General features: G+C 38.0%; 1 protein-coding gene across 3 annotated transcripts in view; it reads left to right on the top strand.

The window, feature by feature from the left end:
• The window catches only part of NSG2 (neuronal vesicle trafficking associated 2), a 68700-nt gene extending 45569 nt beyond the window's left edge, over positions 1 to 23131 (top strand). For all 3 annotated transcript variants that reach the window (XM_087955432.1, XM_026685558.2, XM_087955433.1), the window contains exons 4-5: positions 17840 to 17950; positions 19479 to 23131. In XM_087955432.1, the coding sequence (XP_087811558.1) occupies positions 17840 to 17950; positions 19479 to 19670 (303 nt within the window). In that variant the 3' untranslated portion in view covers positions 19671 to 23131. The remainder of the gene's footprint in view (positions 1 to 17839; positions 17951 to 19478) is intronic.
• The last annotated feature ends 352 nt before the right edge of the window (positions 23132 to 23483 follow it).

The raw sequence follows: 23483 nt of genomic DNA, 5'->3' as shown, positions 1-23483 counted from the left end.
GTAATATAAACCATAAGCTATAACAGACAGTTCTTCTATCATCATAAACAATCTAATCATCAAAATACAAGGTTAAAATTTCATTTCTTTCCATTTCAGACAAAAAAAAATCCAATGGTTCCAAGTAGAAAGGAAGCTAGATAAAGATTGATTTAATCAAAACAATCAATTTCACCTTCTTCATCAACTTCAGTAATTTTACCATCCATTCTTCCATTGTGGGAATATGTGAATCCTTTCATCTATGTGCATATAAGAAGCCTTGTTGCTGTTATCATGTATAAAAACAAAGTTCTATGTTTTTTTTCAGTCTGTCCATCAAATCTCTGGCTTTACTTGTCCAACATAGGTGATAAAAAGTGCCTTCAAATTGTTTACATTTCCAGTATACTTTTGACATATCCTTATACTGTAGATCTTCAACAATTTATCAGGTGTTAAAGGCCAGGGGTACATCATCTTGTAATAACTCCCTTCAAAATTATAATTCAATGTAAATTTCAATCTTTTATTCCACATATTCTCAGGTTGATCCAGTGTTATAACCCATTTCTTACCTATTTGATCAAAAAAACTTTCACATTCATCCTCCATATTAATTTTAACAGTAATTTATACATCTTGGCAATCACGTGTTTTTCATTAATGCCATTAGTCATAAATCCAACTCAAAATCAGTTTTCTCACTGGTAAGAACAAAATTATTCTTATCCAGTTTAAATCTTTCTATTAACTGATTATAGGCAAACCATTGACAAATGTGGGCTTCCCTTTCCAGTATCCACAAATGTTCTAACTTCTTTGATAATTTCAGTGCCAAATTGTATTTGGTGTTGCACTTAAAAATGTCCTTCAAGTTCCATTAATGCAAAATTAGCTTGGTGAACTACACTAGATTTAACATAATGCAATGTGATATCACCTATAAAAGCTGGCAGCTGGGAGACAAGCTCTTATATAGGAACTCTATTACTTGAATCAGTTGCTCAATTTACAGATTTGAAAGACAAGTCAGTCCCAATTTTTCTCATCACAAACTTTCCTTTTTATAAGGGTCATTTTAGAAAGGCTGCTCTGAAAAGTACTCATCAATTCACTGCAAGTGAAAGGATCATGTTCTTACAATCACTTTTTTTTTCTGGAAAAGCAACAATCATGTTTCTGAATCTCAACATCAGAAAATTAAGCATCCTATCTAACCCACTATTCATAGTTTATCAATAATTTTTATTTTCCCTTAAATATTTCACTGTTTAGTATTCGACTGCTCATGTCTTTCCAATGTATAGATCTTCTACAGTTATGCCATTGCTAGACCTGCAGGACAGAACCAACCATGACAAGAGTGAAAATAGTTGGAATACGTGGGGGTGGAAACAGTGATTATGGGTTCTCACAATCATACAAAACCTGAGTTTATAAAATCATTTTCACCAGTTGAAATGGACTAGCTGTCTAGGAATTACAAGAATTGAAATCTAAGACACCAGACGGAAACCAAATTAGGGAAGAAAAAAGTGTGTAATTACTTCCTAGTCATATTTATTACAGAAATTTTCAATCAGTTCAGTACATTAGATGATGTCATGCACTTCATATTACAAAGTTATGTTTGTAGAAAAGGATATTTATAAGCTACCTTAAATGTTATTTTGACAATGGAAGACTGGGCTATAAATACACATAAGAAGACATTACAAATAAATAATGACAAGGACAGTCTCAAATCATATCTCCCAGTACCAAAATTTGATATTTAATATTCAGTGCATGACAAAATCAATTGTTTTACAGATATTGGCTTTTATAAATTTTTATAGTAAATTCTTAACTAATCAGTATTGCAGTGTTTGATGTACAACAATTATTCTTTGGGCTAACAGGATAAAACAATGTATCAGTAAAGAAGAATATTTGTAGCTCAGGGTTGACATGAGGGGGTCCTTGGTGCTCTCTGAGCTTGGTTGTTTGCTTGCTGATATTTCATTACCCAAACGAGGTAACGTCATCAATGATGGACTAACACTGATGATGTTACTTAGTTTGGGAAACAAAACATCAGCACAAAAACAACCAAGCTCAGAGAGACACCAAGATCCTCTCCAAATATTTGTCAAATATTTTCACTGGGATTTTAAGAACAGAATAATAGAATAGAACAGTTGGAAGGAACCTTGGAGGTCTTCTAGTCTAATGCCAGGCTCAAGCAGGAAACCCTATATTATACCATTTCAGACAAAGATTGACCAATCTCTTCTTAAAAATCTCCCTTGTTGGAGCACCCACAACTTCTGGAGACAAGTCGTTCCACTGATTAATTGTTCTAACTGTATTGTTGGGCGCATAGCTTTTAAAATAAGCAAAAAAATTAGTAAGAGAATACCAGTCTGATCTTGATGAAAACAAATCACCGGGGCTTGATGGATTACATCCCAGAGTTTTAAAGGAACTGGCAGAGGTCATCTCAGAACCACTGCACCAAATCTTTCAAAAATCCTGGAGCACCAGGGAACTGCCAGAGGACTGGAAAAGAACTGATGTGGTTCCCATCTTCAAAAAAGGAGGAAAAAAAACAATCCCAGGAAACTATAGACCAATCAGCCTAACATCAATACCTGGGAAGATACTGGAAAAGATAAAAAAACAGATCTGCCGACAGCTAGAAACAAGTAAAGTAATAACTAGCAGTCAGCACGGGTTTGTTAAGAACAGATCATGCCAAACCAATCTTATTTCATTCTTCAACACAGTGACTAAATTAGTAGACCAGCAAAATACTGTGGACATAATTTATTTAGATTTCAGCAGGGCATTCGACAAAGTAGACCACAATCTACTCCTTAGTAAGCTAAAAAAAAGTGGAATAGATATCACCACCACTAAATGGACTCGCAACTGGCTGAGAAACCATACTCAACTAGTAGTCCTTAATGGGTCTAAGTCTACATGGAGGGAAGTAAGCAGTGGGGTGCCACAAGGTTCCGTCTTAGGCCCAGTACTCTTCAATATCTTCATTAATGATTTAGATGAGGAAATAGAAGGGGAACTTACCAAATTTGCAGATGATACTAAGCTGGCAGGAATAGCTAACACCGAAGAAGATAGGCTCAAGATCCAGATGGATCTTGACAGACTAGAACAGTTGGCTGTATCTAACAAAATGTAATTCAATGTAGAGAAAAGTAAAGTTCTACACTTAGGCAAGAAAAAACAAAAGTACACATATAGACTGAGTGAAACCAGGCTCAATAGCAGTAACTGTGAGAGGGATCTTGGAGTCTTAGTGGACAACCAACTCAATATGAGCCAGCAGTGTGCAACAGAAGCCAAAAAAAGCTAATGGAATCATAAATTGTATTAACAGAGGGATACAATCAAGGTCAAGCTTTAGTAAGACCACACCTAGAGTACTGCATCCATTTTGGTCACCACATTATAAAAAAGATGTTGAGACTCTAGAAAAAGTGCAGAGAAGAGCAACCAGGTTGATTAGGGGACTGAAGACTAAGGCATATGAAGAACAGCTACAGGAACTGGGCTTGGCTAGTCTAGTGAAGAGAAGGACCAGAGGAGACATGATAGCAGTCTTCCAATATTTGAGGGGCTGCCACAGAGAGGAACAGGTCAAGCTACCGTGTTTCTCCAACAATACAGCCTCCACCAATAGGAAGGCCCAGCATGATTTCTAGGCATGAGGTGAAATTAACCCCCACCCTCAAAATCTAGGCCTATTTAAACCATGCGTTTTCCCACCATTTCTCACATTGTTCGTTAGAACTACATGAGGTGAAGAGAAATGGGGGAAGGGCGGGGGTGGGGCGGGGAGAAAACTTGCCTTTAGGAGTGCCCTGCAGGTAGCCTAGGCTAGAATACCCCAATCTACTATCGATAGAACATCAGCCAATAGAAGTTCCCCGAAGGCAGAGTCATCAGCCGCTTCGATCGGCTGGTAGAAGCGGCCTCGGGGTGAGCGCCCATGCACAATCCCCTCTCCACGAGGCTGTTTCTATCGGCTGGTGAAAGTTTCCCGAAGGCAGAGTCCCCAGCCGCTTCGGGGTGAGGCATGGCTGCCCGTGTCCCCTCGCTGTTAGGCAGTGTCTTTTGGGCGATGGAAGCTCCCCAAGGGCAGTCACCAGCCACTTCGATCGGCCGGTAGAAGCGGCCTCGGGGCGAGGGGAGTGTGCGTGTGTGTCCGGCCTACCAAAGTGGCTGGTGACTGCCCTCGGGGAGCTTCCATCACTTGAAAAGCACTGCCTAATGGCGAGGGGACATGGGCAGCTACGCCTCACCCTGAAGCGGCTGGGGACTCTGCCTTTGGAGAACTTTCGTCGGCCGATAGAAACGGCCTCGTGGAGAGTTACATGCACATGGACTGCTCTAGGTGGGGGAGGAAATTAAGCCACCCCTGAAAAGATGGCCTAGCCGTTTTTTGGGGGGTCAAAAAAAAAAAAAAAGACCCGGCCTTATTTTGTGAGAAACACAGTATTTTCTAAAGCGCCTGTAGGCCAGACAAGGAATAATGGATGGAAACTGAACAAGGAGAGATTTAACCTGGAAATAAGGAGAAACTTTCTGACAGTGAGAACAATCAACCAATGGAACACCTTGCCCTCAGAAGTTGTGGGAGCGCCATCACTTGAGACCTTCAAGAAGAGATTGGACTGCCATTTGTCAGAAATGGTGTAGGGTCTCCCGCTTGGGTGGGTGGGGGGTTGGACTAGATGACCTATAAGGTCCCTTCCAACTCTGATTATCTATCTATCTATGTTGGACTTTTGGTTTTGTGTATGCCCCATTCCAGAGTATTATGATGTTGGTGATTTATTCATTTATAGAAGAAAACTGAATTAATGATATCAATATGTTTGGGATTGCCAATTATGAAAAAGTAAGATTAGAAAGACAGATTAATCTGAAATAGAAATCCCTCCAGGGAATAATAAGATAGTTGCTATTTATCCCCCCCCCAAGTTTAATACACACACATACATACACACTGTAACATGCAACCTTGTGGGTTTGCATTCTGGCTTAAACTCTGGGGATTCATTGTGAAGCATGCAGTCAAAATGCCACGTCTTCCTTCACAATTGGCTTAACAGACTGAATGGAGTTAACTCAATTTTGTAGATTTGAATGAAGCAAGTTTTTTTTTCTTTTTGCAGTTTGCTAAAAAGCTAAGTCCTAATACAGACATTCAGTAATCAACTATTTGTCTGTGATTGATAACGTTTCTTATGACTATATGATTATACACGGCTATACAATCTGAGGTTACCATAATTTGTCTCATTATATTGTAAATAAAATTGCTCATATCTTCTCTGAATAAGAAGCTGAGTAGGTTACTGAGATGTTTCTGAGCAAGTAGCCAAAAGGGTTCTTTGTAGCATTATCTCCAGAATTTGTGGACTTAACCCCTGATCTTCCTAGCTAGTTAATTGTTTGGAGATGAATGTGTATTTAGGTAACCTTCCTTCCCCAGTGTGTTGATGCTGGTAACTTTGAGAGAAGCAATGTTCTGCCCACAGTCAATAAACTGCCTTGGATTAACTTATTTTGGGAAACCATCATCCTACATCCAATTTCTACTATGTGGGGAGAGTGGTAGGATAACAGTTGCAGAACCCTGGACAAAACTGATTGTCCAGATCCATTGAAACTGAGATTCAGACCTGAGCATGGGTCTAAACTTAATTGGTGACTCTCATATATGACTTGTGGCTGAACTTGGATGAAGAAAGCATGGCCATCCATTGTTGTTTTATTAGAACTTTTGCCATTTGTATATCCTGCTTGATTGCTTATGCAGTTGGGATTTGATATTCTAATGATTCCATTCCTTCTTGAGTGATGGAGTTCAGTTGGCTGTCAAAAAGTATGGTGAGAATGATCAGGTTGTTGGTCATTCCCTCAAGGGAGGCGAGTCCTGGATCTTCTCCCCTCTCTGATTTAACATCAACTTGAAGCTTCTGGAAGAGGCAGTTCACTAGTTTAGGGTGAGATCAGTGGTTGAATTCCATTTTTTTTTTACTACCGGTTCTGTGGTGGGCTTGGTGGGTGTGACAGGGGAAGGATACTGTAAAATCTCCAGTCAGAGGTGGTATTTGCTGGTTCTCTGAACTACTCAAAATTTCCGCTACCAGTTCTCCAGAACTGGTCAGAACCTGCTGAATACCACCTCTGGGTGAGATATTATCAATATATAGATTATATCCAGTTGTACTGAGAATCACTAACCCTATCCCAAGGAGAGCAGGTCCACAATTTGGAGATCCTCCTCAACTAAAAGGTCCTAAGAGTGGAAGCCAAGGCAGAAGTAGTCTTACCTAGAGCAGGAAGCACTAAATATCGAGCCTTTGTCATCTCCAGTATTGATTACTTTACATGGGGCTACCTTACATGGGGCTAAGGCAATAAGTCTTCTCTGTCACAACCTCTCTCCACCAAAAACCTTAGTTGGAGCAAAGCATAGCAGTCAATAGCCTAGGTGGATAGTCTTGCTACTGCCATATAACACCATTGCAATGGGATTTGCACTGGATATGTTTCTAAGTACAATTCAAAGTGCTAGTTATCACCTATAAAAAATTAGTGGTTCACAACATAGGTATCTTTGAGACTGCCTATCCCATGGGGTCAGAAAATGCCTACTGAAGATCTCTAACTATGAAGACACGAGAAGGGACGGGGCATGAAAAGGGGTATTCTCTGTGTGGGCACTGCCCTATTTTGGAACAGCTTGTCTCTGAGCCAAGGGCAGCATCTGCTCCCAAGTTTGCAACAGGGTTGCCATCTGGCCATTTTTCTGGCCAAATTCGGGAAATCTGGCCGTATAGAAATCTGTTTGGCCGTGAAAAAAATCATGTCTCAATCTCAAATATGTTTGGCCGGAAATTTGGCCATATGAAAGTTGCTTGGCCGTGAAATCAAAATTTTGGCCGAATACCGGTTTTCAATACAATATATTCACATGAAAATGACTGTCAGATTGTCTGAAAACCTCTGAAATAGTTTGTTTGGCCGTGAGAGAAAATAATTTGGCCGAATTTGGCCGTATTTTGACTTGAGTTTGGCCGCAGAGCCAAGCTGCGATCTGGCAACCCTGGTTTGCAAAATTATGGTTGTTCTGCAAGCCTTTGGGATTTGAATAACTATTGTAACTATTTCTAAGACTAATTGGGATGTTTAACTGTAATTATTATGTTTGTTTCCATTATATAGTATTTTGTGTGTGTGTACACACACACACACACACACACACACACACACACACATACATACAGCATTGGCTTTGGATGTTCTTGCACTAAAACATTTCCCTATGGATCCTATTATACTCACTCCATGTCCTCCAGGGGTGAGAAGAAACTGAATAACAGAATAATTGAATATTTTAAGGTGAAACCTCTCACATCTAAGTTGTGCATGAGCCAAACAAGTTTTCCATGGAACATTTTTTAAAAAGCTGCTACCATTTTGGTCCCATTAACCTTCTTCTATGTAAACCTCCCACCCAAGTGTAAAACATTTATCACTTTAGTGCATTCTGCTTAGAAAAAAGCATGTTATAACTCAACCAGTGCTTATTAAGCATACTGTAATTGTTATTCCCTCGCTGGAAATTTAGGACTTGGCAATGAAATATGTCTCCGAACTGCAATCTGGCTCCACAAACACTTAAAGCATCAAATCCATTAGGATTGAAATAAACTCCAGAAATGATATTACGAGTTTGATATTGGAGTTTGGCCAGTCTAATTGAGCCCCCTGCTTAATTTAATTATTTGACAAACTACTTGGAAACATGATGTGCTTGTTTGTTCTGTCATTTCATTGCTATCTCAGAATAGCAGGGCAGGGAGAATTAATGGCAGAGATATCATCTCAGAAAGCAGGCTTTGTGGTGACAAGATGTGTAAAGCAAACTGGGCAATGGTGACATTAGAGGTTCCCAAAAGAAAAAAAATGTTGGAATAGACATTGTGGGTTTTTTTTTGAATGAAAACATATTTTGAAGAATAAGAGTCTAATTTAATTCTATCCATGTTGTGCTTTTATTAAAGAAACATCAAACATTCGTTCCCACCTTTAAACTCTCCTATATATTATGCACAACCTATTTTGAAATAATATTTCCTAGACTAGGGATTATAAAACTTTCCAAATAGTGGCTGGATCTCTCCTTGGAATGTGTAGAGTTGTTTTCTCCAATTGCATCAAATTCTAATTCCATGCCCCATATATTGTGGATGTTAGAGCAGGGATCTTCAAACTTGAAACTTTAAGACTTGTGGACTTCAACTCCCAGAATTCCTCAGCCAACCATGCTTGTTTTTAAGCATTGGAAGACCAACTTATCCTGATGTAGGGAAAATATTACTTATAGTAGAAAGGGGCCATCATTCTGTCACAGTAAGATTATGATGGGATGGCTGTTAATGAAAGGGGAAAAAGAACTGTAATACCATGGAAAGGATGGATATTTTTATTTATTTATTAGGTTTACATGCAGCCCATCTCATCTAGAGGCAACATAAAGATTCATTTTTCATATTATAGAGACTTAGAGGGTGTATCTTACTTGTCTCTTCTGCCAAACCTTCTCGGCAGCTGTATGTGAAATTTCAGACAAATACTGAACCCTCCAATTTGGCCAAATGGGAAATTTATTAAATTTATGCATTCATTACTCAGCTTCAAATAGAGCCAACGTGTTTTTCTTAATATTGTCAAGCTTTCCTACATGCTTCCATCATTTATTTTTAAACTTTATTTTTGTGAGAGGCATTCTTAATAGATGACTCACCTCTATAAGACATTGACGTTCAATTATTCCTACAAGCATTAAAAATGTTTCCTGAGTTTTCTAAAACCAAGAAACCAGAAACACTGTGAAATATATTTCTAATGCTTTTTATTTTAATGAAAATTGCTGTGGACAAACCTCTTTAGGTTCATCAATGGAAAAGAGGAGGAATGGGATAGGAAGATGTAGTCCCTCTTGGAGAACCCCATTTCCAAGGCATCTTGCTGTCATTCCCCTTTCCTACTTCCTTTCCTCTCTCCAGGTTGCACCCACATGCACATAACAAATAGTATTGACTATATGGGTTGACTCTGAATCAGCTCTGAAGTAAAATAAGGTTATTTGAACTGCCCAGATCAAGCCCAGGTAAGCTATATTTCTTTGTTCATTAGTCAGGGTCATTCCATTAGTGGATCAGATCATGGAGTTATGATAACAATAAGTTAAAAGGAATTAAATATGTGGCTTCCACTTTCAATTATAAATTTATTTTATCATGCAGGTAAGCCTAAGAGGAAAAAAAAATAACATGAAGTTCCATGTGAACATGATGTATATCTGGTTTTGAGAAGAATGGGAAATGATGTTTTCACATGAAGACACTAGAATTCAAGTGTCATGAGATATGATAAAAATAAGAGGGGCATTAGGAAAAATGAAAGTGCTGAAACATAAGTTATTATTAAAAAAAACTCCTCCCACTGTGGATTAAGAAACTTTTATTGAAGGTTCCTTCTGGAGATAGTTCAGATAGTTCATTTTCCTGATCATAAGTTATTTCAATAATAATCAAGTTCTGTATTTTCAAGAGAATTTGGAAAAAGGTAACTTTACGCTTATTACTCTCATTTTTTCCTTCAGTCCATAAAGGGCTTGATTTCTTTACTATACTGGATTTTTGTCAACTTTACTATTCTTTAAAATAATATTACTATTCTTTAAATTACATGATTTATAATAATATTTGCAAACTTGAAGCATAGCTGCATTGGAGGCTTTGTTGGCCACAATCTGTTTCTCATAAAGACAGGTTTCAAGCTAGTTCAAATGTTAATTGTGAGTAACTGGGTATAGTCATGAATAAATATTTATTTGGCTGGCTTTGAATTTTGTATTGGCTGAGAGAGTCAAAGAGATTGCAACCTGGTGATGGAAGACCAAGGCAAAGTGAACTGAAAAATAGGCTGGAAGTTAATACGTAGTACATGAGGGGAAGGAAGCGCTTGAATGGAGAATACCACTAAATAAACAAGTTCTTAGGATAGTTTTAACTTCTGTACTACTGGTTCTTCTTTCCATTTGATAGATTTATTGTTTATGTTTTATAGAATATTTTAGTATAGGCTTTAGCTTACCATTATAGTTGCTTGAATTGTACTGTCAACCACTTTGAATTTTTTAAACAAAAAGAGGCATATAAATGTTTATAGAAAAAAACAACACCAAAATGGAAGTGGTTTCAATTTTGTAGGTTGTGGTGGAAGTATCTAAAAGGAGATAGCAGCAGGGTTGGGTGTATAGAATGATTAGTATGACAAATCTCCTGAATATCACAAGATACAGAAGCAATATAGCTACTAAGAATCTTTACTTCTACAGAATTTTAATGAGGCAGAATTTTAATGAGATACCCCTTTGAAGTCCTGCTAAAAACAAAGCAATGGTCCTCTATATTTTTTTCCCATTGTGTGACACAGCAGCATTGCTTAACAACTTTTACAGACAAGAAGCATCTGACTGAAGCAGATCAGCACTGCTTCAGTATTTTGTTAGGACAAAAGCTGTTTGTCAAGGCATAAATATCTTTCTCAACCCAAAGTTGCTTTTTCAAATGGTTCAAAGAGCTCTTGGATGAGAAGCAAAATGTTTTCAAAGAAAAACCAGAAAGTCCAGTTGCTTTTTGAAAAAGCGCCTTGGAGACAACCATGACCTGGATGACTGAGAATTTACATAGATATCTTTCTCAACTCTCTTGATGATTTTGCATCATTGAGACAGGGGAGCTCAACCCCAGGATTACTTGAGGCAGTTTGCAGTCAGTCTGCCTTAGTTTACAAAGCAAAAATATTGGAGACTCTTTAAGAAAGAAGAACAGTGATGCTTTGGCCTTAAGATAGATTGTCTGCCCTTGGACAGAGGTATATCTAGGCAGCTTTCCAGTTTTTTTTAAAGATTTTATGGAAGAAGACGGTCATAATATCATATCTTCAGTTGTGAAACTCAATGTTCTGTTTACAGTCAGACTGTCTTTCTAGGTTCAACACTAGAATAGAATAACAGAAGGGACTCTGGAGATCTTCTAACCCAACCCCCTGCTTAGGCAGGAAACCCTATACAATTTCAGACAAATAGTTATCCAATCTCTTCTCAAAAACTTCCAATACTGAAGCATTTACAACTTCTGGAGGAAAGTTGTTCTACTGATTAATTGTTCTGACTGTCAGGAAATTTATCTTTAGTTCCAGCTTGCAACTCTCTGATTAATTTCCATCCATTGCTTCTTGTCCTGCCTTCAGGTACTTTAGAAAATAGGTTGCCCCCCTCTTCTTTGTGGCAGCCAATCAGATATTGGAACTTGCTATCATGTTTTACTGTGTTTTTACTGAGTACCTGATATATTATAGCAAACCGAGTTTTTGTTTTTCCTAATAAAAATGGTTATCAGTTTTGTCTCAACAGATATTTGCAAATTGGCTTTCTTCTTGTTGTGGCCAAAACCCGTCTTATCTAAAGCAATCAAATCACTTTGAAGATATGACATAATCTTATTTGCATATCTTGCTTATTTGAAAATCGATAAATAATATATTCTGGACCCCCAGCAAAGCAATGACACTTTGCTGAAGAGCCATGAGCCAAGGCAAAATCAGAGTTTAGCTACATTACAAGGGCAAGAATTACAAGGGCAAGAAAAACAGAAAGGCAGACACAGTGGCAATTACAGCATGATATTGAATATTTTAGATATTCAATCTAAATAGTTTATTATTATTTATAGCCTTCTTACCTCAGCATGCTAGTCCTTCTGTCGGGGTTCTGACCAGTGCCCTAATGCAATTAAGAGTCTCAAGCCATCTGGCAATAAAAATCTAGGCTTTTATTAGGAGCACCATGTCAACATTACTTAGGTGAAGCCAACTCTGACTTCACCCCCTCACGCCTTGCCTCTGACCCTGTTTCCCCCTCCCCCCAAAGTGTGTCACCCGTCACATTCCTCAATGAGGTAATTTCGCAGGTTGCAGAAGTCACTCCCTCCAGGCATTACTGGTATCCATTAGAGATGGCCTTGACTTGCTCATCCAGACTGTGTCATGTTAGGACTGAGGAGTAAATTCCATGGTGCAGCTGCGAGACACGATTTCCCATCCCCCTGCCTATGGCAACTCGGGAGTGGGTCAGGGAAGCTTCATGAGTTGACACCTACTATCTTAGAAATATGGTCAGTGAATGGTTTATTGGACCACAGGTTCCTGACTGATTTACCTTGACAAGGACTCTATAAGGAGTTGGTATATATTGGGGAGGGGCATTTCATAAGTTTGATAATGAATTCAGCATACTTGCATATTGGAGTGCATACCATTATATTTACAGTTATTTTTGCCACTACTTTTTCTTGAAGATAAACAATACATTTTAGAAGTGAAAATAGTAACATACTCTGTGTTGAGGATAGGCATGTCCCACCAATTGCCCTAGTTATAATGCATTTTTAAAAATGAAAAAGAGGGAGCAGGATGCAATGAGCATCACTGTTTATGGCTTCTTCAAATCAGGTACTGAGGCTGGATCTATTTCCTGCTTCCTCCCTCCTGCCTTTGTCTTCTATACTCAATATCAGCCAACATTTATATTTAGAGTGCATTGCAGCCAATAACATCTCCGTCATTTACATCCAGAAAGCCCTGTTTTCACCTTGAGCTGTTCCCAGATCAATTGCAGTGGGAAACTATGTTATATTTTTTTTAAAGCAAATTTTATTAATTTCAAAGACAAACAAATCATCATCAACCATTACATATTTGAACCTTTTTCCATTATAAATTTTACAAGTCAGATAAAACCTTATTTTATACAATACAATTCTATTTTAAGCCATTTCCATATGAGCATAAAAATACCTCTTATCCAATTTCTCTTTACTTCTCTTTACTCTTATTCAATTTCACTATTATTATTTCATCTATTTCTTTCTGACTTGATTACCATTATTCTCATTCTGTATTTCTACAAGGTTTTATTAATACTCTCAAAAACATAGACACACAACAAACAAACATATAAAAAATCTTTTAGGAAAGTAACTTGGCCCCAGGTACCTCTCATTATATGGGCTTCAATTATATTCATGCTCATCTTACATATCATTACCTATTTTGTTTACCATTCTATATCTTCTATATAAACTTCTCCACACATTTCACTCTTCATAATTCTATCTTATTTAATCCATCTTAATTTAAATCATTATATTTGTATCTTTTGCCCATTCTTTATTATCCCTCTATCTCATTCCTTATAAAAAAAAAAAAGAATTTCTCCTGAAATCACTAATCAGAGTATGATGCCTTTCTATCCTCCCCTAAATTAATTAGATTAACATTTAAAATAACACCTAATACCCAATCTGATTCTGCTTGGTACTTTCTATCTACTAATTTTTTTCTTTTAATAACAATAAAAACAGAGTGATAAATCCAAAATGATTAAATACATAGTTAAATAATAAATCTAAATATTAAATCTTATAACATTCCCATTGCCTTTCCCTTTAATATTTTATTACATTTTAAAATCAATCATTGTTAAACATTTCAACATTTTAATTTCGTATTAACTCTTAAGCCATTCTAATTTTCTATTTCTAATACAGATGTTACAATACCATCTTATGTACCTTGCAAAATCTTTTTAAGGAAATTGTACTTTACCCTTTGTCCCTAAAAAAATTCCTCTTTTCCCATCTAATTTCAAAACTTTGTGGCTTTTCTCCGCCTTTCCCCTTTCTTTCTTCCCCCACCAAATCTTCCTACCCCCTTCTTCTAGCCCAGGGGTGGGCAAACTTTTTGGCTCGGGGGCCGCATTGACTTTTAAAATTTGACAGACGGGCCACCACCTGGTGTCGAAATGCCTGTCATTACAAGTCAAAATCAAATGAATGCAATCACTCAATCATTCACATCAAACCTTAATTCTGTACCAATCTTCGGCGGGCCGGATTAAAAAGACCAACGGGCCGGATGTGGCCCGCGGGCCGTAGTTTGCCCACCCCTGTTCTAGCCTCTGCCTTGCTGGCATCCCTTCTCTGTTGTGTTCCCTTTTCTTTTGTTTACTATCATTATATTTATTTTTCATCTTATTTTTCTCTTTCTTAAATGTTTTTTTAGATCTTAAGTCCTTCATTTTCCTCGCTTTCTTTCTTCCTTCTTTCTTAGTTAAATTTTGGAATTCATTAAAGATGGCGTCTTCATCTTCTTCTTCTTGTTGTTCTTCTGCCTCCATCTGTTGTATTGTTTGTTGATAGTTAACCAGCGCCATTTCTAAAAATAGGAAGGCTTTTTCCATACCATCTTTACCGGCTGCTTTTATTTGCTCATATTCTTCCCTCAGTTCCTCAAAAGAAAAAGCCATTATAGATCTTTTCTTTTCTTTTCTTTTCTTTTTTCCCTCTTTCTTCTTACACCAACCAAGATATTTAAAAAAAAGTAAAACAATCCCAAAATCCACAATCCTCAATCAATCCAAGCCAAGACAAAATTCTCCCTTTCTCTTCCAGGGGTAGTATCAGACAAAAGAAAAAGAAAGTCCAAATCTGTATTTTGAAGCCTTATTGGAGTTCTATTTCTGTCTTCAAATCCTTAAGGCATCTCCTCCAACAAAATCAAACCAGATGAATATATTTTTGTCCTCTCCCTTCCGACTTATCCCATAAAGCTAGTTTTACCTGAAAAAACAGGTTTCTCAATGTCCACTTATTAATTCCGTCGGGAAGGAGAGTAAACTTTCCTTTCAGCACCACCAAACTGCCGCTTTTTTTCCTCTTCTAGAAGGTATCATTCAGAAAGTCATAATTTTCAGGAGTTTTGTTAAATATGTCTTAGAGTCCTGGGAACCAAGAAAAACTTTCTCTTTTCAAAAACTTTCTCCACTTCCTCCTGCGCATTCTTACCCGGCTGCCAGCTTCTTTGTGGCGGCCATTGCGGACCGCCGCTGCACCGTCTTGGGAAAAGGGGGTTCTGCCGGCCGGGAGGGGGTCTGCAACACCCCAAACCCCTCTCCGGATCCCCTATCTTCAGCTGCCCCTGCAGGGCAGCCTAGCTCCGGACCCGTCCGGGATCGGGAGCACCAAAAGCGGCTAGCGCAGCTTCCTAGGTGTTATTGTGTTCTTATTGCCAGATGGAAACACTCTTGGTGATATTTAGTATTGCATATTTTATGTTTTTCTGCCTAGATATTAGATTCCAGTCCAAATTAACTTGTTTACATTGTATATGCTAGAAATTCATAGTTTCAGACGTTAATATTTATTGTTATTATTATGGTTGGTCATGTAGTTAGCCAGATGTTCAGATCGAATCTTTCTTTTCTTTTGCCATAGTCATTCTATTTTTATTTGCAGATCTTTGTATTTTGTGAGTTTTTCCAGTTCTTTCTTCTCTTCTGCTGACTTCAAGACATACATTATCCAGACATGTTTTTCTTTCTTATCAACAATTGTTAAGTCTGGGGTTTTGTGGCAGGTGCTTGTCTGTTTGAATTCTAAAATCCCAGAATGCTTTAACTTCCTGATTTTCTATTACTTTGTCTATTTCATAGTTCCACCAGTTGTTGCTTGCAGGCAAATGAGCTTTCTTGCAGATATTCCAATACACCATTGTTGCTACTTTGCTATGCTATTGTTTCTAATGAGTTCGATGCGGAGTGCACGGGAGCGGGCACGTTGCTGTATGGTTAGGTCAGGGCGGCAACGGAGGTTCTTATGGATGGTGTTGGTTTGGCAGTGAGTTTATAGTATAAATGAATTTACGTTTGCTTGATTCATTTTTGCAAATGACCCTGCACAAGCGTGGGGCCACAGAGCCATCTCTATTTTTGAGCTCTCGGTCAATGCGGGAAATGTCAAGTATTTCATCAGCGGAGATGGTTGATGCTTGATAATTTCTGATGATGTTTCGGACAGTTGTGATGTCATCATTGACATTGATGTCTTCTAGACCAAATAAGATGGCGTTTGGGCGTTTCCGTTCACGCTCAACGGCTTCTCTGATGAGAATTGGGATATCAATATTTGTCTGGGTTGTGTTTATTTGTGGATTGGGTTGTGGATTGGATTGTGGTTGATTGGTAGAGATGTGGTTAGTAGCTATTGGATGTTCAGGTTTTTGCGTTGTGTCCTTTTTTTTTCAAGGTTGGATATTCTTTCTTTTACGGCGTCCAGGGATGCTACTATGATGTTGAGGGATGTTGTAATGGTTTCGATGGTAGGGGATGTTTCAATGGTTTCAATGGTATCAACTCTTTCAGACAGATCCAGTTTGGGTCTGCATGATTTGCAGATATGTGGAAACTCATTGGATGATTTTAGGTATTGAATCATCTGCTCAGGTAATCCCAAGCAGTCATGATGAGTGTATTTTTACACAGAGAACATTTGATGGAGTTTTCATTATCCTTTAGATTTTTGTAGCATTTAAGGCATGTGCAGGAGTCTTGTGGTTCATTGGTGGGGAGCCTGCTTCTAATGATTCTAATGAGTGTAACATATCATCAGTATGACCCAGATATTGATAGCACTACTATGCTTTGTGCTTAGTAATATTTTTACTTTTTGGATGTCTTGTTTGTTAATCATGCTTTGAACTTATCGATGCTTCATGTTATTCCACTATATAATGCCCAGATAACTTGTAGGCTTCATCCTGATGGCTCTTGATAGTTTGGCCATTTGGCATTTTCAATAAGATTACTGCTTGTGATTTTAACCTGATTTATTGCTTTAGAGGCACATTTTCCTAGGCCAAAGACCATTACTATATCTGTGGCTAAAAATTCTTATAGAGTTTATCAATAATTGGATTTCAATTTCTGATTTTCTATAAAGCTTTAGGTGATGATGATGATTTAGTTTTATCACAATTATCTCTCTATCTCTGTGATCTCTTATATCTATCTCAGCTATAATCAATCTATCATCTATTTTACATGTATGTATGTAGGTATGTACAGGGGTGGGATTCAACTGGTGTTACTACCAGTTCAGTAACTACATTTTGCTGTGCACGCATATAAAAAACCTTAAGCTGTGCCGCCTGTACAGCTGAAAAGCGCTGTGCGCAGGTGCACAGTGGTTGAAAAGCTACTTTTTTCCTGCTTTTTCAACCTCATCTGTGCCACGCAAAACAGCTGAGGTTGAAAAAGCAGGAAATAAAGGACAGGTAAGAGTCTGAGTCGGCAGGTGGGCCAAACAGCAGCAAATACAGAACTGGTTCAGTGTCTGCTGCTCTTCAGAGCTACCAGTTCTATAGAGCTGGGCAGAACCAGTAGCATCCCACCCCGGGGTATGTAACTCAAAGCAGCAGAGATACCTAATATTCTTGTTTTCTATTTTCTTTGCAACAGCATCTTTTTTAGATGGGTTGGGTTAGGTTGAGAGAATTACTGGATTAAAGTCACCTAGTGGTTTTTATGCCTAAGGCAGGCCTAGAAACTGTCTACTGATTTTAAGGCTAGCACCTTAACCACTACATCAAACTAATATCTCTAATATCACTTCATGAACACTTGCTGCAATCTGTTCTAGTTTAGCTTTCTGTCTTCGATATAACTCCTCTATAGTTATTAATTTGCTTTCCTAGAGTTAATATACCCTTTCAGAAAATATACCAGTATTTATTTTAATATCTGTGATGATGGGAGTTAAGTGCTGCATGTTGTGCTAAAAAACAATCACAGCCACAAATCTGTTAAAATGACTATAAATATCCATTATTTCATGGCAAAATATTAATTTAATTGTTAATTGTTTTGCAGGTCACTATTCTCATAAGCCTGGCTCTTGCATTCCTTGCCTGCATAGTCTTTCTTGTGGTATACAAAGCGTTCACCTACGACCACAGTTGCCCAGATGGATTTGTTTATAAGGTAAGAAGTCTGGGATGAAGGAACGGTCTCAGCTAGTGATAGAATCTAGTTTACTGCATGACTACAATTTAATCCGGCCTTTTTCTGTCAGGACTGAAGATATAATTTGTCAACAACATGCTGAAAAGTGGCTAGTGCTTTAGGAAATAAAGGTCTGCAATACCCTCCAACAGCCTCAATTATTTTGAATTTGACAGGTATAAATCTTCAAGCAGACTACAGCCAGCCACCCCCATCTATTTTTGAACAGGCTGACAAAAATTAGGTTTTTGACTCAGCTTAGTCTCAGTATCAGATTAACAATGTAGGTGAGGGTGGCTGGCTCTAGTTTTTGCATACAGTTACACATTATGCATTTTGAAAGTTTTGGGACATCTTTATTGATCCTCAGTTTATTGTCACAGAATAAAAGGAAAAATAGGAGTAGGAGTTATAAAACTGAGAAAAAATTACCTATTGGCAAACATAATTCACCGTCTTGTTGAAAGACATTTCATGTCTATGTCTTTACATCCAAGGACAATATTCTGCTCATCGGCCTATACCAGTAGTGGCTAACCTTTGTGGGCTTCTGTGCCAAAAATTGTGCGTGTGCTTGCATACTTGCGCTTGCATGCAAGCACCCAGAAGGCAATGCACAACCCCCCATGCCCCCCTACGCATGTGCGCGCAATCCACACCCACCCACCCACCCCGCCGCCCCCTTACCTGCACTGCACCTCACAGCTGATTTTTGGATGGTTTGAGACCTTTTCGGCCTCCCAGAGGCTTGAGGAAGACTTCTGCAGGCCCGAAACTTGGCCTGTTTCATCACTTCCGGTATTTTCGGAAAAACAGAAAGTGAAAAAATGGGCCTGGTTTTTGGCCTGCAAAGCCTGCAGAAGCCTTCCTCAAGCCTTTGGGAAAAAGGCCTCAAACTGGCGAAAATCAGCTGTGAGGCGCATGGATGCACAGTGAGGTAAGTTTACCTGCAGTTTGTGTGCCAGCACAAATGGCTCTGTGTGCCACCTGTGGTGCCACACGTGCCATAGGTTTGCCATCACAGGCCTATACCATACAAAGAATTGGAATTGAGAAGCACATTTACTTGTAGTTCTGCTGTGAGTTTCAGGACTATCCTTCCAGAAAAGAAAATTTTATTTTGAGTCAAGATCAACTGCTGGTGATTTTTGCTCTGTGGATAGATCTATGCAGTTATTTTGGCAACAATGCAGAATGGTATCCCATTGCTCTCCCCCCCCCCTTTTCTATTTCCCTATTTCTTATTTCCTATAGTTTGAACTACAGCCCTGGGCTTTCAGCCATTCAAGTAATAGTCAGAGACCCAACTGTAGGTTTAGCTTTTTGAGATCAGCCAATAGTCAACTGTTGTGGAGCTGGGATCGGTAGCTAGAATTCCACTCAAAATATTTAAACTTTTGCAAGGGGTTCAGAGTGAGCTAAGTTGATGGCAAGTAGATAATTAAATAAAAAAAGTGTTTTTGCTAAATTAGTATTCATGGTTCCTGTTTTTTTCCTTGATCTTCAGCATAAGAGGTGCATTCCTGCCTCTCTCGATGCTTACTATTCAGCTCAGGATTCCAACTCCCGGGGCAGATTCTACACCGTCATCAGCCACTACAGCATGGCTAAGCAAACCAGCTCGCGGTCTGTATCTCCCTGGCTTTCTTCAGGATCGGTAAATCATGAAAATAAGGCCACTAAGACAGAAGGCCATTAAAGCCATGTGATGGCCTGGGGATGGAGGGAGTGGGAAAACCACATCATGTCTCTAAGTCATTGCTCTAGTTCACGGAGGGCGCCTTGCTAATCGGTGTGATGAGAATACACTAACTCCAAGTGCAGGTGTCATCTTAATGGATAGTTTTCTCTCTTTCATTCATTCTCACCCTTCCTTTTAGTGCATTGTTCTCGTTAATTTGTAACTAAGTCAGGATCTTGTACAAAGGCATGTTAGGTGTTGACTATATCTCACAATGTACAAATATTTTTAAAACCATTGCTAAGTATTTGTTAAGAAAATAAAAATGAAACAAAAAAAGCAAACCCAGTAAACATTGACAAGAAAGGAAAAGAAATCGTAAGCATAATTTATTAGGCCTTTCTTGGCTGAGAAAACAGCCTTGAAACTTGGCAAACAAAGGTGGGTAATTTGTTTTTCACAATGTGACATGAAAGGAAAGTTCAGATTGTTGGAGCAACTTTATAGTGCACAACCATCATGTACAAATAAAATACATACTTGTCTGGGCAAAAATCCATCTCAAAGAGTTTTCAAGGGATGGTGATGTTATATGGATGATTTTAAAGCAGTTTAGCACCATTGGTGCTCCAATGTGCATTATTCTGTCCTTAACATTAAAATGAATGGGAAAGACCTTACATACAAGGAAACTCCTGTCTCTTTAGCAAAAGCCCCACACATGCATTAAACTATTGGATTGTGGCTACTAATCTTTGGTTGTTTCTCAAGAGGGAAATATTAGCCATGAGAGTGAATGCAAGCAGGTTCCTATGTGTCTCCTGACTGTCAACCCAATTTTGAACACAACAGTTCTGTCCTCCCACAATCCAAAACTGACCGCCAAAGTTCAAAAACAACAAATAAAAATTCGGCTTGGAGAAAGAGGGTGAACTGCTGTCTCAGAAGGACCCAGGTGTTTTTTGGGGTGTTTTTTTGGGGTGGTGAATTTGAGATAGAGACAAAAAAATGTAGAAGTGAAACAGACTTTATTTTGATTCTTCAAGGAGTATAAAAATCTTATATCTCCTTGGCTACAGGGAATCTTGTTCAATAGGGCAACAGACAGATGCCACCACAAATGCCCCATCACATGGCCAGCCACTCTTACAATAGAGAGATTTAAAGTTAAGACAGAGATAACCTGTTTTCTGTATGTTTGCCAAAATACATTAAACATAAAAAATGGTTACCCAAGCAGGTGTGTTATCACACAAATAAAATGTAGCTAGAGATATGTAAGCAATGGTATCTGTTACTAGCCACCATGACCCCAAAATGATGAAATAATGCATTATGACACCAGGCGGCATATGACTGCCCTTTCATATCCCAAGATTAAATACAAGTACAAAAGTTATTGGTTTTGCCTGGTAATATTATGGCAACATTTAAACATTTGCCCTCTTTATGCCAATGGGTACCAGATAGCTTCAGAAAATTCTCATCCTCATTGGCAAGGCCCATTTTCTTTCCTGAGAATCTGGAAGAGTTGAATAATACTGTACTCTCCTGAAAATGTAAAAGACAGAAAAAAACAAAAGAAAACCCAGCCAGCCAACCAAAACAAGCAAACAAACAAACTTGCAAGCAGTAAGTGGTTTTTTTTAAAGTGGAAATTAGATTAGAAGTAGCACAAGCTGAAACAGTGATATTGGCTATTCAGCTTCACATTTTCTGCAATAGGGATCGTGAAGGAGGTACTGGTTCTCCTGTGTATTGGACAGTATTTGACAAAACATATCAAATTAAATTAGCACATTGTGTAGATGATGAGTAGGTTACGAAAAGGATTTTAGGAGTATAACCTTGCTGTTTTATGCCACATTTGCATGCTGGCATTTTTAAATTCTTCCCTATCCAATTTTCCTTCACCCTAAACAATGACTAAACATTTTTTAAAAGAAATGCAAAATAATTTTAAAAGTCACCCATGAAATAATGTCAGAACAGCTGTGGAATAAACCACTACCACCACCAAAAAAAAAAAAAAAAACATGTGTATTTCTATACAATTTCATGTAATCATGCCATGCATCTATTGCAGATCATAGCTTCACTCTTTAAGAAGATTCCCCTAACTGATTCTGTGGGTTCATTTTTACTAATGAAACCAATGTCTAATATCACTGTCAATATGTAGGTGGTAAAGAAGTATGGAACTGCTCATTGGAAGCCATTTTTTCCTCCCAGTAAAAGAATCCACATATCTTTCAAAAACTAACCATATACATTACTCTTAATGGAATATAATGCCTGTGTTCATTTGTACCAAGTCCTTGACATCATCTAAGAAACTGTGTTATACAAATTGTGTTATACAAATATACAGGCTACTAGTGCAGCTGGATTAGCACTAGTGACCTTGACAGGCAATGGCACTTCGTAGTCTCCTAAATAGTACTGATTAAGGTCACATGATTCAACCACTTCAAGGTCTGATCAGTGCTTGGATGGAAGACTCAAGTCACATGAGCCCAATCATAGGCATAAATGTGCTACATAAATTTATATTACAGCTACAGTGAGTTCATCTTCAGTAAATAAAACATGCTGAATTTTTAACAGAAGTTCTCAGAACCCCACAAATTGGTAGAGCCATTTAGAATGATAAGAATTACTGAATAAATGCATAGGAGGAAGCAGTTGAAGAGTGCGCTTGATCTAAGACATCATATTAGGAAACTGTAATCTCATATGTTTATACTTTAATACACACACACACACACACACACACACACACACACACACACACACACACACACACACACACACACACACAGAGGTTTGAATGAATTATGTATTTAAATATTATTGGTTTTGCAGAACTGGTTTGTGTCAAATTAACCTTCAGTTTCATGAAGAAAAAAAGAAACCAAGGGCATGCTCCACCAAAATCTTAATTTGTATTAATAGGAATTACTTGGGAGTGGTCAGTGGGGGAATTCTTGGCTATGCCCAAATTATGCAAATTCAATTAACCTGAATGTAGAGAAACATTAAGCAAACAACAGCTATTTTAAAATTAATCAAATTGTCACTAAGAGCCCTAAAGATGGGTCCCCAAATCAGATTTCTGATTTATATTTTACCTGCAAGAAAAAAGGAAAGCCTACTCTACTGGAGATGGAAAACAAAAGAAGTAATGATAAATGGTTGTATAATGTAGCCAAAACTGTAGTGCCAAATCTCAATGTCTTTTTATCCCTGTCTTTATCTCTTTCTTCATACTACATCTGTAAATCCATTTCTCATCTAAAAATGTAAAAAAAAAAAAATCATTGGAAAAAAAAGTAAACAATTTCCAGAACAGCTACTGGATAATTTATAATTTTATGGTTGTTGTATGTCAGTAGGTAGAAGAGACTGAAGTATTTTTGGTGTAGTTCTTGACTTTTTCTGACAGGACAAATAAAATTAGATGTGTCTGAGAGTCTCAACTATTGTGGTACCATTGTTTCCTTCCATTTTTTTCACTAAGAATTTATATGGATATGATGAACATGTTAGGAATGATAAAATATGGATTGCGCATGTTTATTTCACCCCTCACAAAACATAATAGACCATTCTTACATTTTTAACACACCTGCATCTTTTAGAGAAATATATAGGTGACTGGCTTACCTCAGATCAACTTTACTTCAGATCAACTCAATTCATAGGTTGATCTGGCTCACAGTGATCCCAACTGTCAGTTTCAGGACTCAACTGGCATCTGCCAGTCAAGTATATTAAACATTGCATGATTGCAATGAATTACAGTTCAAAATGAGTGGGTCCTTCACAGTT

This window comes from Notechis scutatus, chromosome 2, assembly GCF_049901735.1.
Source record: "Notechis scutatus isolate UNSWTSFEM ecotype Mainland chromosome 2, rNotScu1.2, whole genome shotgun sequence".
Taxonomy (NCBI): Eukaryota; Metazoa; Chordata; class Lepidosauria; order Squamata; family Elapidae; genus Notechis; species Notechis scutatus.
Note: the sequence above shows the minus strand (reverse complement) of the source record. Positions and strands in the feature narration are given on the sequence as shown.